The sequence below is a fragment of the Pantherophis guttatus genome, chromosome 1 (genome assembly GCF_059756535.1).
Source record: "Pantherophis guttatus breed Tessera chromosome 1, ASM5975653v1, whole genome shotgun sequence".
Classification (NCBI taxonomy): domain Eukaryota; kingdom Metazoa; phylum Chordata; class Lepidosauria; order Squamata; family Colubridae; genus Pantherophis; species Pantherophis guttatus.
This window is the reverse complement of record NC_142063.1, coordinates 33321334-33339519: the sequence shown is the minus strand read 5'-3', so window position 1 is coordinate 33339519 and position 18186 is coordinate 33321334. Positions and strand designations below refer to the sequence as shown.

Genomic DNA, 18186 nt, shown 5'->3' with positions numbered 1-18186 from the left:
GGCAGGAAGAACCTCTGCTTGCTAGTGAAAAGTCCCCAGATTTGGATGAAAAGACTTGCAAACGCCCCTCTCTTTAAAATATAAGCATTTTAAAAATGAACGAGTTGTATTTGGACAATACTTGTTACTGGCTTTCTTATTGCACAGAAGTATTAGTGGTCTCGGAAACCCACTACAAATTTGTTCAATAAATAAATCATTGGGGGGGGCAAAAGAAGAGTTTGTGTAGGTCCAGACAGGCATCTCCTTGTCATCACTATTGTTTTCCTCCTGATTCTTTCCATTCAAAGGATCTGGTACTAAAGAGAAAATTACTATTTTGTCTCAGAGACCACCTCCAAAGAACAAAACTAGGAATTACAGACACCACCTGTCTTGCCCTGTCTTGTTTTTGGTTTAGTTCTTGTTTTTCGTGAGATAATATTCGTGGCACTACATGATTTGCATTGGACTTTTCTAGCTTTAACATAATTTGACCTGCTAGAGCCGTGATGGCGAACCTATGGCACACATGCCACAGGTGGCACATGTAGCCATATTGGCGGGCACGCGAGGTCCGCTCCAGTATGCATGTGCACACCGGTCAGCTGATTTTCAGGCCTTCTGGGCCCACCAGAAGCAGGGAAACAGGCTGTTTCCTGCCTCCGGAGGGCCTCGGGGGGTGGTGGGGAAGGCCCGTTTTTTGCTGTCCCCAGGCTCCAGAGCCTTTCTAGGAGTCTGGGGAGGTATAAAAGATAAAGAAGGGTAGTAGTGTGGTTCAGTTACACAATTATAATTACAGTAGAGAAATCGTAAATCAAATTCAGCCCAAATCATGCCCCAAATGACTAACTATGCCCATGGAAAAGTTACTCTCTCTTAACAAGATGTATTTCACCTTTTGTTAAATAGGGAGAAGCAAGGAGAATGACATGCTTCTCCAAGTTCATCTCTATAAACATATAACATAACTCCTCTTGGTAGCACTTTGAGACAACTATTGATAAGCTACAATAAGGAGTCACAGAAGAATGGAGGCAGGGATTATAAACCTATTAGGACAAAAGTTCATCTGGAGAAACCTTTTTAGAAATGACCTGTCATTTCAGGGACATATAGAAGAAGACCTTTATTTGTCTCCATTGCTACCATCCTACAGAATATATTTCTTCAGAAATGGAAGCTGGTCCCAGCACTCTCTACCTTTGCCCAGCCAAGAGTACTTAGCCATGTTGGCTAAATAGGATGGGACCAGTTAAACTTAGGTGGAGATTACCAGGAAATCTCAGAGCTGTGAAATAGACTGGAAAATAAAAAAAACCAACAGCAAATTGTTTCTTTATTGTGGCCAACAACCCTATATGGATATTTTATGATGATACTAGGAATTAAGGCCAAGTTGGAGATTTTGCCATTACTTTTACTCCCCATCCAGCTTCTCTTTTCTAGGGTTTTAAAGATTTTATTTTTGCATTTCTACCACATTGTTTTTTGCATTTTGCATTTCTACTACATTGTTTTTCTCTTGTATATGTGTATTGTCTTAAAATCTAAGCTAGCTTCAGGGTTTTCATGTCTGTCTTACAAAGCACATTAAGTAGAGGAAACTACTACAAACAAAAATAGAAATTAGGATATACATACAGCTTTCAAGATTGTCACTGCATCTTCCTGGAGCCATGTTGGGTAGGCAATTTCATCATTGAGAATAGCTTCAAAGAGGTCATCCTCATTTTCAGCTTCAAATGGAGCATGGCCACAAAGCATCTCATAGAGGAGCACCCCCATCGCCCACCAGTCAACATCAGGACCATAAAGCATCTCCTGCAAAATCTGCAATTAAAGAAAAAGGTAGAAATCATTAATGCTATTCTGAGTCTTTACTATTCTTCACCTGATAACTGTTTTGTTACCTTATGACCTGTATGTGTCAATACAATAGATAAACATTTCATATTGACCCAGAGACAATTTTATCCCAAGGTTACAAAATGTATTTTTTTTTTACTGTTGCTTAGCCTTCATTTGATAAATGAAGCATGAAGCAATGAAATATTGTACAAAGGTGTCATCACAACTCTAATTTTCACACGTAGAATTTTTATATCATTTAATTTTCAGGGAAGTCAATTCATGTGACATCAGATATAAGAAAATCAAGAAGTATATGAATGTGTGGGCCAAATGAGAAAGAGACACATTATAAGGATCAGAAAACCAATTCCAAAATCTGAAATCATACTAACCCAGTGTATGATTTGAAATATCCAGACATAAAAGGGTATTGTATAAGATCAATGTGCTAATATACACATATATATTATATCTAGGGGATTATTACTGTATTTGTCTGTTCCCATACCCAAAGAGATTTACTTCCACTTATAAATGTGAAAAACAATTCCTTTATGATACATCATCATAAATTGGCCTTGTATGGGCTCTCTACTCAGAAGTACATGAGTACTCCCATGCAGGGGTGAAAGCTTTTGCAATATCCTTCCCCTGGAGTGGGGTGGGAATGGAGATTTTGCAGTATCCTTCCCGTGCCACACCCACCAAGCCACAACATGTCCACCAAGCCATGCCCACAGAACCGGAGTAAAAAAAAATTGGATTTCACCACTGCTCCCATGGGTACATCATCTCTATTACATACATATAAGAAGACATAAGCATGGGCATATAGGTCCATGAAAACCTATATCCAAATGTTTTACAGAGCAATTTTAAGCAACAAGTTGATGATAACTGTACAAATTATGCAGCTATTTGCTTATGCTGAATATTTTATTTTACCAACCAGGCCAAGCAGATTTTACAACAAAATTTGTTTGTTTGGATCCCATTAATATAATGTAAATTTGGGTTTTAAAACCCATTTAAAGAAAATGGAAAACTTTCCTGTACCTCTGGAGCAATATAGTCAGGGGTTCCACAGAATGTTGCAGTGGTGATCCCATCATGGATTCCTTCTTTGCACATTCCAAAATCTGCCAGCTTGCAGTGGCCCTCATGATCCAGCAGCACATTGTCCAGTTTCAGATCTCTGTAAGAGATATTGATATTATCACATCAGTTTATCAGTGGTAAACTGAGGTAGAAACAAACTAAAACGAATCAACAAATCCAAGATCAACACCATCATAGATGATAATCACAGCTGCTTAGCTCATGGAAAGTTTTCAAACATGATGCTACTGTGTATATATTTTCCCATGTGCTGAAGTTACATGAATGTTATGGAAGTTCAACAGAAAATGGAAATTACTGCCAATATAGAAAAACCAACAATCTCAGCATTCCAAGTGAAAGATCAAACTTGAATCCATTATAGCATAAAGTCGTATAGTTAGAGGGACTTTGTAAACTATCAAAACCATCCAAATCTGAATAACCCATAATCAGAAAGACTAGAAACCCTAATCTACTATCCTAGCATTCACTAGAATTCTTGCTGACTTCTCTCTTCCCTATATTATTCAAACAAAGCTTTTCTCCTGAGCTTCATACAACGTTAGAAAATTAAAAGTAAATAAAGATAACATAATGACAGCAATCGGACATCCTTGCTGATTTCTCTAAATCCTGCAATAGTATTTTGTAAAGAAACCTTTATCTTAAGCATTTAAAGTAATAATTTTCAAAAAGGAAATGTATCAGCATACACAGAAATATATAAGTAATACTGAGTTGAAATCAAAAGATAAGCAGGAAAGTTCAAAATAAAAAGTGATGTTAAGATAAGAGATTGTAAGATGGAAACAACATTACAGAAAGGATGTCAGAATAATAAAGGGAAAAGGTTAATATTAAAGTAATAAGAAAAAAGAAATGATCATTTTTGGAGAGAAATAATGAAAAACCAGTTGACCTCAAGGGAAACATAAGACAAGATAGGTAAAGGTAAAGGTTCCCCTCGCACATATGTGCTAGTCATTCCCGACTCTAGTGGGTGGTGCTCATCTCCGTTTCAAAGCTGAAGAGCCAAAGCTGTCCGAAGACATCTCCGTGGTCATGTGGCCGGTCATGTGGAATGCTATTACCTTCCCACCAAAGGTGGTCCCTGTTTTTCTACTTGGATTTTTACGTGCTTTCGAACTGCTAGGTTGGCAGAAGCTGGGACAAGTAACAGGAGCTCACCCCATTACACGGCACTAGGGATTGGAACTGCTGAATTGCCAACCTTTTCATCGACAAGCTCAGCATCTTAGCCACTGAGCCACCATGTCCCTTCCCTAATTTAAGATAGTGAAGTATAAATTTATGCCAGAAGGCTTATAGACATGTTAAAATGACCCTTCATGTTTTCCCCCTTTTTATATAAATGTGAAGTTCTAAATAATTTTTCTTGAGTTATATATCAGAGGTATATCATTTTATAAAAATTCTCTTTCAGGTTGTAACATAATGTAAATCTCAATCATTTTAACCACATATTTTCCCACTGTCCATTAGTATATTGTGTCCAAAGTTTTCCTGGACAAAGTTGTGCCTATTTTATCATATAGTCTTTCATTTGATCTTCTTCTGTTTATGGTTAAAGTTTATAGAGTTTACAATTACATGTTCATTATTTGTCCATAGTTCAATTTCAAATTCTGTTTTCTGCTGCTTAATTTCAAGTGTCCCATTATGTACCTTAAATCTTTCTCTTAACTGTACATATGAAAACCGTTGTAAATTAAATCCCTCTACAATAGCTTGTTATTTTGATTTTGTTTTTTTCATGTTTCTCTCTAAAGGCATTTTCAGGCACAATCTAGGTTTATATCTGTTCCATATTCTCAATAAGGCACTTCTAAATCTACATTGACCTTAACTTTATCATATCATAGAAAACCATGTCATCCAAACCTCAGATCATATTCTAATTCTAAAATTCTTTTATTTCTCAGCAAACCCAGTTTCAAATTAGGTAATCCTAATATTCTCACTCCTTTGCATATGGAAATATTTGATAGTTAACTCTTTGTTTTAGTGCTTGTTATACAAACTTAGATATATCTTTCTGCCATTGTTTAAATCAGAGGTCCTCAGCCCATGGTCCATGGCCCGGTACCGAAGCTGCATTTGCACAATTTTCGGTCCATGGAGCTGGAAACTTTGGGAACTGCTGGTTAAATAGTACATCAGTTGTCAGAATAGTTATTGTTTGAAACAAAACAATAACTTGGCAAAACATTTTTATCAAATAAATTCTCTCTAACATTGATAATGTAATTTCTCCCATGTTAACATGTCCTTTTTAATTTCTTTCCATGTCTTAACATAATTATTCTTGTATACTATACAATTCATATTAGGCATTGTAATATGGAAATATTCAACTTTTTTTCAATATTAAAACCATTTTTTTATTTGCTTTTTGATGTTCATATTCTTTGTTAACATCTTCCTTTTGTTTTTTTTAATTTTAAATCCAGCTAATACCCCAAAGTGATAGGTTTTTCCACCAATATTTCTATTCCTTCCAGAGGATCTTCCAAAATTATCACCAAGTCATCAGCAAATCCTCATGATTTTAAAGTTTCTCTTTTAATCTTTGGTCCAGCGATTATGTCATATCTTGTCATATATATCTGTCCCATACTTCCTTTTTTAAATAATAATGTTATTAAAATTTACATATATAAAAATATAAAACTAATATAAAATATGGAAAATATAGAATGTTTTACAGAAACATTTTCCAAATGTTTCAATGTCATGTGTTTCTATATATTTCTATAGGAACTAGAAACCAGGTTTACCATTTAAGAATTATTTTATGGCCTGTGAATACAGCAGACACATTGGAACTCATCTGTAATCTGGAAGACATTTGATTTCTATAAACCTTCAGTAGTGTGGTTTTTACTTATTCTTGGCTAAAATAGGAATTTATCTGAACTAATGTTTACTTTAGACTCATGTAACATCATGATGGACTGCTAAATCACAAAGAAGCCATATATTTCCATTGGCTCAGCAATTCCATGATGGGCAAAACAATTAAAGAGATCAAGTCTAAGAGCTCTTAGTTCTAAGGACTATTAACCAAAAGGACACAAGAAATGTTGAATTAGACTAGGCCAGTGATGGTGAACCTTTTCACCACTGAGTGCCAAAAAAGGAGCATTTCATGCGCTCGTCAGGGCCATGACCAGGAAGAGGAGCTTCCCAGGGGGCATGCGCGCACTGGATAAGGTACACACCAGTACACACCGGTTACTGCCGCATATGCACATGTGCCGATAAGATGGCATGCGCAAGCTGGAAAACGGAAGACTAGCTCTTTTGGTTTCCGGCACTGCCGCATGCGCAAAGGCCAGCTGATCATCACGTGCACATGTGCTCCAGAAACCCAGAAGAGGAACAGGTGATGCCACACATGCGAGGTGACATGGCTCACATGTCGCTTCGGGCACACATGCCATAGGTTCACCATCATGGGACTAGGCTCATCTTGTCCAATACAAAGTACACTGTCTCTGTATATCTAAACCCGGTCTAATTAAGCCCACTGAGAGCCATTTTAGTAGAGTGGTTATAGCACTGGGCTAGAAACTGGGAGAGGGTGAGTTCCAATCCTACTTTAAAGTCAGCTGAGTGACCTTGGGCCAGTCACTCTCTCTCAGCTCTAGAAAGAAGGAGGTAATAGTAAGCCACTTCTGAAAAACCTTACCAAGAAAAACCAGGCAATCACAAAAAGTCAAAAACTAACGCAAAGAGACAAAAAAAAAGCCCAATCAAACAACTAAATGTGAACATAATAGAGGTGTAACAGAATATGCCTATTGAGCCGGAAATGGATAGAAACAATTATTTGCCTCTTGTAATTATTGGAATCCCAAGAATAGCCAAGGAAATTGATGGAAGTTCTAGGTTTCAAGCTCAGTTCTCAAGTTAAATCTTGGAAATCCAATTCAATCCCTGCCCAACTGAACTCTGGAACACTGCTGTCAATCAAGACTTAAGAAGTAGCAGCATGTAAATTGCAAGAAATCAGTTCAGGCCTATATTATTCTTTTCTTTCCTTCATCATACAATGGCAGGGGTGGGGGGGATATGAGAGAAAAAAAGTGTGTCTGTAAGCAAAAGTAGCAGCAGAGATAAAAGGTATCCTGATCCATTTGGGACACTGGATTTGCTACACTCATGGTGCCATTCCCAAGAGAATCTGACCACTGATCCCCAATATAGATAGTGCTGAACTAAACAGGCCAGTGGTCTGTAATGGCTTAAATGGGACAATGTCATAGACATAATTTCCCACTCTTTATAAGTAACAACTAATCTAGAGCCTATAACTTCAGAGACAATATAGCTCTGAAAACCAGTTGCTGAAGGAGGCTACTCCCTGCTTAAGGACATCCATTGTTTGGCCATGTTTGGAAATACGAGATATTTGAACTCCAATATAGATTTTGCTATTATTCTTTTAATCTGAATTGATTGGATTCTTTTTGGATTCAGACAATGAGCATCCTGTCCAGAATACTACGGTAGGATATGAAAGAGAAATCAGTAGTGGTCATCCCTTTTGCACAGCTCTGTTTTTCTCAGGTGTCTGGAGTCTGTGTCCTCCATAGCATTGCTAGGACCAGAGGAAAGACTGGCAATCTATCTTCTTTGAAAACCACAGGCACTGAGTGTTTAAATCCACGGAGCTGAATTAAATAGGGTTGGCTTTTCTGGTTCAGTGTCCTATTCTCATCAAGGGGAAGAGGCTTGTTGGTAGTAATTTGAGAGCTAATTTTGGATACACCAAATATTCTAAATTCCAGGTCACTGGAAAAAATTGCTAAGTGGTCTCAAGGAATCTAGTCAGCCTGAGTCATCTGGGGGAAAAAACTGAAAAAAGTAATACTATTCAGTTTTACTGGACAAAATTCGGGTAATGTAATTTTCCAAGGCAGTTCCATTTATCGGAACAGTAAAGAAAAACGTGTTTGCTGCAAATATTCTGACATAGTGAACAAATTAGGAGTGAATATTCACTTTGTAAATAGTGAATATCCAGGAAGCAAAATTACTTCTATGACAAAGTACAAAGTGGAACGTAAAATTCTTGTAGAGCCTCTCCTATGTTCTTCTCAGATTCTACTCAAATTCTACTCAGATTCTACTCAAAAAGATCCATGTAATTAGAGACTAATGAAACTTCATTGCTTTTTCAAATCAAGAATTCTCAAAATCACAAGTTTATCCTAATCCTTTTGTTTAACCAGAGATTCCACATGCATACCTGGTCATAAAGGTAAAGGTTCCCCTTGCACATATGTGCTATTCGTTCCCGACTCTAGGGGGTGGTGCTCATCTCCATTTCAAAGCTGAAGAGCCAGAGCTGTCTGAAGATGTCTCGGTGGTCATGTGGCCGGCATGACCAAATGGCAAAGGTGCACGGAATGCTGTTACCTTCTCACCAAAGGTGGTCCCTATTTTTCTACTTGCATTTTCTACATGCTTTCGAACTGCTAGGTTGGCAGAAGCTGGGACAAGTAACGGGAGCACACCCCGTTATGCAGCACTAGGGATTCAAACCACAGAACTGCCAACCTTTCGATCGACAAGCTCAGCATGTTAGCCACTGAGCCACCGCGTCCCTATTACTTACTGGCCATAGTAAGTGCTAAAAGTAGGTTCTCTCTGCTGCTAAAGTATAGTCCCTAATCAAATATGCATATTAAACTGAAATTCACTGCCTACCTTAGGAGAAATTCTAAAATTGATGTGTTTATACTATATTACAATATTAGATTTATTCCAGGGAAGTCAGTCATCCAAAAGCATCCTGAAAAGATGGACAAGAGCATACCACAGAATAAATCTGATCCTGTGGGCCTCCTGAGGGCCTCCTGTGACACTTTCCAACAAGCAGAGAAACACATTGCATTAAGAGAAAAATAACAGGATGCAAATAAAGAAATACTATTCAATGAAAGGGTCTCTTTGTTTGCTATCAATTTCTTCGACTACAAGGTAAAAAATCTTTCTCCCCTCCCCCTAGTAATTTTAATAGGTATAAAATGGGTATTAAACTTGGTTGATTGAAGGGAGAATGATCTGGGTTATATAGATTAACAAGAGGGAGTTAAGTCATTCACCTCCCAATAAGAAAGCCAGGCTGGTCTAACAGTCAAAAATGATTTTACAACCTGCTGTTTGTACTGAGAAACCACAGTTTCCTTACTGCCATTAAACTGACAAGGAAATTGTCAAATTGACATTAGTACAATTGCTGCTTGTTAAAGCCATACAGTCTTGGCTGCCTTTCCAACTAATTTTTCATGATACCAAGGACCCTTCTCACAAGGAAGTGGCCTAAGGCATTGCCATTGACCATGGGCAACTGTAGACTGCTTTTAAATGGGGTTTATCAAGGTTTAAATTAATTTCTTTTTCAGCCAAGGGGAAGATTGTAGGTGTTAAAATAACTTCTCAAATATTTCTGGAGACATTTTGTTCATGATACAAAGATTCTGCGCTTTTCTTCCAGTTTTTTTATAACATGTATTGTTATAATCATCAATCTGTCTGTTGTTGTATAATAATGTTCCTTAGCAGGGAGTCCTATTTTAAAGAAAGAATAATAGTCCTTTCATGCAAAATGGGATACAGGGACATTTCCCAGAACTGCAAGGAAAATACCACTGAACGTATGATGATAATTCCTTCCAGAAAGTTGATGACATGTTGACTGGGTAAATCTCACGATGCTCAAACAACCAAAGGTCTGTAAGTCCAACAGATTCTTTCATTCCCCTGGATGGAGACAGTGGAATTTTCATAACCTACTTAATATCCTGTAACTCATTCATTCCTAACAGCACTGCTATTCATAAGATTTACAGGGGGGTGGGAGGAGTGGAGAAGAGAGAAAGAAAGAAAGAAAACTTTCCTCCTGGAATCATTGGTGCAAACGACATTAACTCCAGAGCAAAAAAGACAAATGTCTCCTAAATGTTTGTTCTTTGGGCACAATTATTTTCCTGCACTGAAACTAGTGGAGGAAACTACTGAGCATTTATATCTCCAAATTAAATAAACGCATTTTCTCAGCCAGCTCACAGGACCATGAATAGGCCTCCTCTTATACTAGGAAAATAAGTCAGGTATTACGACCTGATGTGCCCTTTCAACAAGGTCAGTAACTTCCTGGTACTTCTGAAATTCAATTCATCTCTCGGCCATAGCATGAATAGTCTTAGGGAATCCTGCAGGGGTGCTATTCAGCAGGTTCTGACAGGTTCTGGAGAACCGGTAGTGGAAATTTTGAGTAGTTCGAAGAACCGGCAAATACCACCACTGGCTGGCCCCAGAGTGGGGTGTGAATGGAGATTTTGCAGTATCCTTTCCCTGGAATGCAGTGGGAATGGAGATTTTGTAGTATCCTTCCCCTGCCACGCCCACCAAGTCACAGCCACCAAGCCACATCACACCCACCAAGCCACGCCCACAGAACCGGTAGTAAAAAACTTTGAATTCCACCACTGGAATCCTGATGCATTGTTACAGCTACTTTAGAATGTAACAATTGCCTATATATTACAAAGAGAAGGAACCAATGTAGCATAATTCCCACTCTATTCTAAAATACTGAACAATGGTTACCTCTAAAAGGCTGATTTAATTATTACCTCTAAATTATTACCTCTAAAAGGCTGATTTAATTATTCTATGGTGCATCATCTCCTCTAATGACATTGAAGCATGGCCCCTTTATACAGTTTGGGAAGACAGAACTGTTTTGGACCAATTAAATAACAGCCGAAGTTTGAAAAGATATTTTTTAATTCTGAACAACTATAAGTTAGGACTAGGTCAGAATTGTTGAATCTACACGCAGCTTCCTCATGTGAAAATGCTGAACTGTGGCTGCTGCCAATGGACTGGTATGAAAAAAGGGATACAAGTATTAGAAATCACTTGAATAAGTCAGTAAGCGTATAACTAAATAACTGGATAACTTAAGGACAAAGAGGGCAAATATAAAAAGTTGAAAGAGGGACACATAACCAAGGCAGAATACCAGCAAATAGTCCGAATCTGCAAAGATGAAGTCAGGAAAGGTTAAGACTCAGAATTAATTAAGACTTGCAACAAATGTCAAAAATAATTTTAAAAAAGTTTCTTTCAACATATAAAAAAAACGAGAAAAAAAGTCAAAGAAATGATCACAGAAGATGGTAAGGAAGTGACAGTCTGCAGAGAGAAAGCAGAACTGCTTAATTCATTCTTTGCATCTGTCTTCATGCAAAAGGAGAAAAATAGCCTAACCTACCAAATGCAGAACCATAAAAGAGAGACTAGGAATACAAGTTAAAATAAGCAAGAAAATGGTAAGAGAACATCTGTCTACCCTAGACAAGTTCGAATCACTTGAACCAGATGGATTACATCCCAGAGTTCTGAAGGAGCTGGCAGAGGTGATCTCAGAAGCACTGAACCAGATCTTTCAAAGATCCCAGAGCGACCAGACAACTAGACTGGGAAAGTGGCTCAGTGGCTAAGACACTGAGCTTGTTGATCAGAAAGGTCGGCAGTTCGGCGCTTCGAATCCCTAGTATAGGTCTCCTGCATGAGCAGGGGGTTGGACTAGATGACCTCCAAGTTCCCTTCCAACTCTGTTACTGTTGTTATAATTTCAGCTTGTCTCCTTCAACTTTGATATTAAATATATATATTTGCATTAAAAAAAAACCATGCCAAAAATAGGTGACATTTTTTTAAGGCTTGATACCAGGGGTGGATTCTACTTACCTTTACTACCAGTTCGCATCGTGCCCGTGTGCACTCTTCTGCACATGCGCAGAAGCTTCTGTGCATGCGCAGATCACCTATGATCTGCGCATGTCCGGGTCAGTGGGCGGAGCCTCCCGCCGGTTTTACTACCGGTTCTTGCAAACCAGTCCGAACCAGGGGCAACCCACCACTGCTTGATAGCTTAGAATAAGGAATGCAGAGCCATATTTGAAGGCCACTACTTTAACTGACTGCAATAGAAACGGTGACCCCTTGCATTTCTCCTCCCACTTCAGGTTTAGATGAATCTGCACTGAGGTTGATACAAGAAACCTGCCACAAAGCTCCATCATATCCAATTGTGCTGATTTCAGCAAAGTCACTAACGGAAGCTCTTTCCTTTGGTTCTTGTTTCTTCTTGCCTCCTGTGCCAATCCAATTATATTGCCTTGATGTGGAAATATATTTAAAGAAAATGGGTGCCCTGTACCACCCTTCAGGAGTGCCAAAAAGTGACTCACTGAAATTACTTGCAGGTGGCCATTCAGCTTAGAAAACAATCTGTGGCTGCACAAAAGAAAATGCCATGTCAGCCAAAAAGAAAAAAAATATATCTATGCATATTAAATTGCAGAGATTTCTTTAGAAAAGGATTTTTTTTTTTTTTACTCTTTTTAAAATCCATTAAAACTGCTTCCAAGGCTTTGGAGAACTCAGTTGCTGGAGATTGTCCAGATGTTACTCCTGGGTTTCTTGGAATACAAGGAGGTGGGGGAATAAAGATGGGGAAAAATAAACTGTGATTTACTTGGAAAAAGATGTATGACTCTAGCCCTAAAATATAGGCTTCAGCCCTTCAGCTGAGCTACTGTAATACCTATCCTAGGCCCTAATTATAAAGTGTAATTAAAATTATAAATCCTGCTGTCAGCAAAGGCTTGATGTTTAGATATTCAGCAGCCTCCACTGGTATTTAGGAGTCTAGTTTGGTTATCACAATTGTTTTAATTAATGCCTATGGTCTATTACTAAGAGTTCTGCCAGGCCTTACCAAACCTAGCCTTGCCTTTCTGCCTCAAACCTCCTTTTGTCTATTTTAACTGAACATTTAACTCAGCATCTTGAAGGCTCTCAAAAGAGTTGGTTGTTGTGCTTCAGTGCTCCTGGCACACCTGCAGTAGTAGCCATCACCAGCTACTTACCTAATGGTTTATTTATTTGTTATGTTTCCACTCTTGTGGTATATTCCTGTTTATTTGAAAATTAAAAGCAAACAGAGAAACAATATCATGAAAAATAAAAAGACACAAAAATAAGAAAGCTCTGGTGGATCAGGCCAAGCCCATTTTAATCCAGCCTTTTGTTTCTTGCACAGCCCACCAGATACCTCCAGGGATTCTTTTAAACAGGAAATGCCCTCTCACATCCTTATTTCCTTGCAACCGAAACTGCTCCCTATACAACTGAAAATATACTATACCGAACTTGGAAGAAACACATTTTACAAGTTTTACAAATCATGAGTAGATCTGTCCTCCATGACTTTATCCAATTTCATTTTACAGGTATTCAAAAGGATGGCCATCATCATCCGGAGAAGGGTGGCATATAAATCAAATTAAAAAAAAAAAAAGCCATCCTCTCAATGTAATGTCGATTCATGCCATTAAAAAGTGGCTGGAAGAAGAGGAACGTCTCTTCCTGCCACTATTACTATCAATGTGGGAGTAATTTCTGCCTGGTTATGGAAGGCTAATAAATACCCACTTAGGAATAAAACCAGGAGCATGAAAGACATCTTTCTACTAAATCTTATTCACATTCATATGTGAGCCAGGGTAAAGATTCCTCAGCCATTTTTACAGGAACTGTAAAAGGCCTTGGAGACAAAAAGCAGAAAATCCTTCCAGTGGAAACTTACATATCTCCCATTCTTTCTTCTAGTTGTTTTTGCCACAGTCATGTTTTCCAGAGTATTTCTTGTAATGCACAGCCTACTATCTGAGCTAAGGTAAATTGCTCACCATTGCATTAAAGCTGACTCATGAAAAAAGCAATTTTCTGGAAGGAATAAAAATGCATTTTACTTAAGAGATTCATATCCGACACTCGTTTGTTTAAGAACTGAAATAAAGATGGACAGTTTATAGATTACAGTTTCAATGGGGTCATTTTGTCTCTGAAGCTGCCTTATGTTTCTATAGTAAAAAAGAAACAAGAGAAAATATTTGCTAGTTTGACTAGTTGTTTTCATCCAAACAGCTCTTTGGACTGCTTCATATGCAGCCTAACCATTTTGGTCCATTAAGATTGGAACAAATAAACAATCATTTTTAGATCTGCTTCGTCAAGCGAGGACTAGAGGTCTGTAATTAAATCTTTCGGCTATTCCAAACTGTAAAATAAATAGAAGAAAGAATTGGAGGTATATGAATTTCTATTCCAAACTGAATCTTAGAATGGAAGGCAATTTGGAGATCATAAAATCTAATCTCACTCCCCACCAACCCACCCCCAGTGCAGGACTAGACTACTATAGTGTACTATAGAGTTAGAGCATCTGCATATAAACTAATTGTACAATTTGACTTCCCAAAGTCTTGAAGATAACCATTTTCCCTAGTAAAACCCAACTGAATTTTACTGTTTTATGCAACAGAAGAGGAAAATTCTTAAACAAATGTAATTGCATTAATTATTGTTGAACTACATTTAAATTCTTTCACTCCAATTCTACAGACCTTGTACCAACAATCCACTTAGCTTAATATTAACTTCCTTGACCAGCAGAAACTCTCCAATCTCTTAGGTAGAGTGTCTGCAAACCCATTAGCCTAACTTGAACCCAAGTACATGTGTGTGCCAAGGATTTGGTTAATGGGCTTTCTCAACCCAATTCTCACAAGATGATTATGAAAATAATAAGAATTCTTGGTACATTCATAGGATCTGAAGTATGGAGGCAGAAAAGACTAACAGAAAAAGCAATAAAACTATCTTCAAGAGATGGCTATCCAGTTTTTCTTAAAAAAAAAAACCACACACACACACAACTTCATGAGATGGAGAAGCCACCATCTCTGTGGGTAGGCTGTTCCACCGTTTGTACAGATCATCTCAACAGGAAATTTCCCCTTATATTTACAGAAAATATTGTAGTTGCAACTTGTATTCATTATTTCTCTGGCAATCAAAATAATTCCTGACCATCTTTTCCATGCCGCCCTTTGATGAACAAGTATGTATTTCCAAAAAGAGCCATTAAAACTTTGTACAGAACCTGCCCAAACAAGGGAGGATGAGCAAATGTTTTTAAAAAGTAAAGTGAACAATACATGGCTTAGAGGAAGCCAAGCTTCAATAGATGTATGCCAAGAAACATACCAGTATTCTGTCTTTACAGAGAAAAAAGGGAGGGGGAAATACTGAGAGTGACTTTATTTTCAGAGCAGTGAAACATGACAGATTAAAGCTGTGTTATGTGCTTAATAAACTTCTTTGCTGCAGATCTCTAATTTATCAAGAGGTAAGATCCAAAATTGTTGCTGCACTACCAAGCGACAGTTCATGTTTTCTGCATGCCAGCCAAACCATAATGTTACGTGCCTCTTTTACCTACCGGTAAGCCTCTAATTTAGACATGTTCAAGCCTGCGTGTGATATCATCAAGAAACATTAATAGCCAACAACATTAAGACAACTGTAAGAGGAAACTGGCAGCAATACAATAGCCTTTTATACAAAGCAAATTAGTCTGATGCCCGCACCAAACTCTCTTACGTGATCTCTAACATTAGACCTCTCACATACACAGTTGAAGAGAAAGATCAGCATTCTCTGAATGTCGCAGCAATGTTTAGTAAAGACCAGAGTTTAGACTGATTTCAAAGGCAATTTCAACAGCCCTTTATCCTGCGCTGTCTCCCATCACAGAAACTAAACCATCCCACACGATGCATGCATCTTGAGTTTTCAATGTGCCTAGCAAAAGTTCCTTATCTTTTGACAAATCCCATTCTCCACCTCTTAAATCTGTTGATGGTTTCCATGTCAGAACATAATGAAAAGCTAATATGCTACAAATCAATGAGCTAGCTCAGCTATTCTTGTTATTTACTTCTAGCTAGCTGCAGCCCTGTGCTTTTTTTGGAATTGTGTCAACCTGTCCAGGAAAGGGATGATTAAAGCTGAGGCAATCAAGAGATTCTTGGGAGACAAGAAGGAGGGACAGAGAGCAAGGGGGGTAGCAGCCTAACATTTTGTGAAAATGTCCATCCTATCACACACTCCTGAAATTCCAGATGGTCTCAAGGGTTCATACAGTCTGGAAATAACAGTGATGCCAATTCCATTAGCAGAGAATATATGTAGCTCAGGACAGAATGGCTGGATGAAGATGATTTGGCAGATTGTTTTCACAATGTGTAGCAATTCAGGGCTTGGAGAGGCTCCAGCTTCATTCCATGTCCTTGGCCACTGAACCAGATTTTTGTTTTGTTTTGGAGGACTATTGATATGGGGACGTCTCCCTTGAAAACCTTTATGTTGTGGTAAGTGGGACATGAGGCTGAGCTCACACAAAGATGTGCCTGTTCTAAGGAGATCCTTAAGCATGTCCACTGTCTAGATAAGTATCAATATCACAAATATTTTCCCTTTAGAAACAATATTCTATCTAAAAACCTTTTTTCCAGAAATTTCATACATTTCATTTTACTAAGTGCAAATTTCTAAAGATCCAGTTTATTAAACTATAAAACTGTCTTTCTGTACATGCTTCCTGGGAATTTGCCTCATTATTACCGTGTTTTCCTGAAAATAAGACCCTGTCTTATATTTTTTTTTAACTCTGAAATAAATGCTTGGTCTTATTTTCAGGGAGGTCTTATTATTTTGGGGCTTGTGGAGCAAGATGGCGCTCCTCTTGCCGTCTTACCTGATTTCCGGCTCTGCATTTAAATATTTTCAGAAAGGGCTTATTTTCGTGGAGAGGCTTATTTTAGCGCATGCGCTCAAAAGCCCGATTGGGGTTATTATCAGGGGATGTCTTATTTTTGGGGAAACAGGGTAGTTATTAGCTTTGTGAAGAGTTGCACATTTGTTTTAAATAAAAGATTACATGAAAAAATATTCAGTAGAACAGTGTCCAAGTTGCAATACTAATCAGCTTACCAGAAATTTTCTTGAACTCAGTGACAGTTCCCAGTAAACATGCAACTCTCTCTCAAAAGTGTTATGTATGGGATCCAAGAAGAGAGATTGCATTTGTCTTTTACAGCAAAAAAGATGATTTAATCAGTTCCAAGAAAGAGCTTAGCTGGCACACTCTTTCCTTATTCATGTCTTATTGAGTACCTTTTCCTTCAATTAATTTTGACCGCATGAAAATGTGTATCTGGTTCTTCACTCTCCTTCATTATGTTTTCTACATCAAAACCATGATTATTTATGTAAACTAAGGATAATCCTCAATTTATGATGAATATTGAGCCCAAAATTAATGAATGTCAAGCTCTATAACAACGTGAAGGAAGAATGCAAGAAAACAGCTGAAGAAATACACACTGTGTCAATTTATATTACGCAAACACAATTCAATCTGCACATCTGACTTACGGATTTAGCAACAGCACTTAGATTTATATACCACTTCACAGTGCTTTACAGCCCTCTCTAAGCGATTTACAGAGTCAGCACGTTGCCCCCAACAATTTAGGTCCTCATTTTACCAATTTTGGAATGATGGAACCCTTGAGCCAGTGAGATTCGAATGGCCAAACTGCCAGTAATTGGGAGTTAGTAGGATTAGCCTGCAATATTGCATTCTAACCACCATGCTACCACGGCTCTTAGAACCATTTGATTGACAGAGTCCTTGGATAAATTAGATACTGAAATCAAAACCCACTACATTTAGAGAGAACAACTTTCAACGAGCAGTTTTGCAACTTTAGGGCATACAATTGTTCAGAGGTTGTTTTGGTTATCCTGTGTGATATTGCAATACACAATGAAAACAAAAATCATTTTGGCCTCCTAGCATGTAAGTCTGTCTAAGAATCCAAAGAGGGGTCACATAAGCTAACTCACAGGACAATCTGTTCTAAAAGTATTTTTTATTATGGACACGGATTAGAATTCAATGGAAATACTTTGTGCAATTCTTCCACTCAAGCATAATATTTTGCTTCCAAATATGCAGCAAATGTTGTGCCTCATGGTCACCATGTCCTCAGGCAAGGAAAAAAGATACTCCCAACTAATTCTGCAACTCTGTCTCATTCCCATTCTCACAGACAGTACCATTTCCCCAAAAAAGCTAGATTTCAAATTGCTACACAACAAGTGTTTTTAGAATAACAATCACCAACATTTGATGATATTCAAGCAGATCTCCTGAATGTCCTCCCAACTCAGGTCTGAATACAACTAAAAAAGGTGGGATTTGATTGGGAATTGCTCATGTAGCTGCCCATCTCT

General features: G+C 38.0%; 1 protein-coding gene across 1 annotated transcript in view; it reads right to left on the bottom strand.

Moving 5' to 3' along the window:
• Positions 1-18186, bottom strand: part of PRKCH (protein kinase C eta) — a 93614-nt gene that overhangs the window by 14709 nt on the left and 60719 nt on the right. The window contains exons 11-12 of the mRNA XM_034433543.3: positions 2890-3028; positions 1624-1812 (exon numbers count right to left, since the gene is read on the bottom strand). Coding sequence (XP_034289434.1) covers positions 1624-1812; positions 2890-3028 — 328 coding nt within the window. The remainder of the gene's footprint in view (positions 1-1623; positions 1813-2889; positions 3029-18186) is intronic.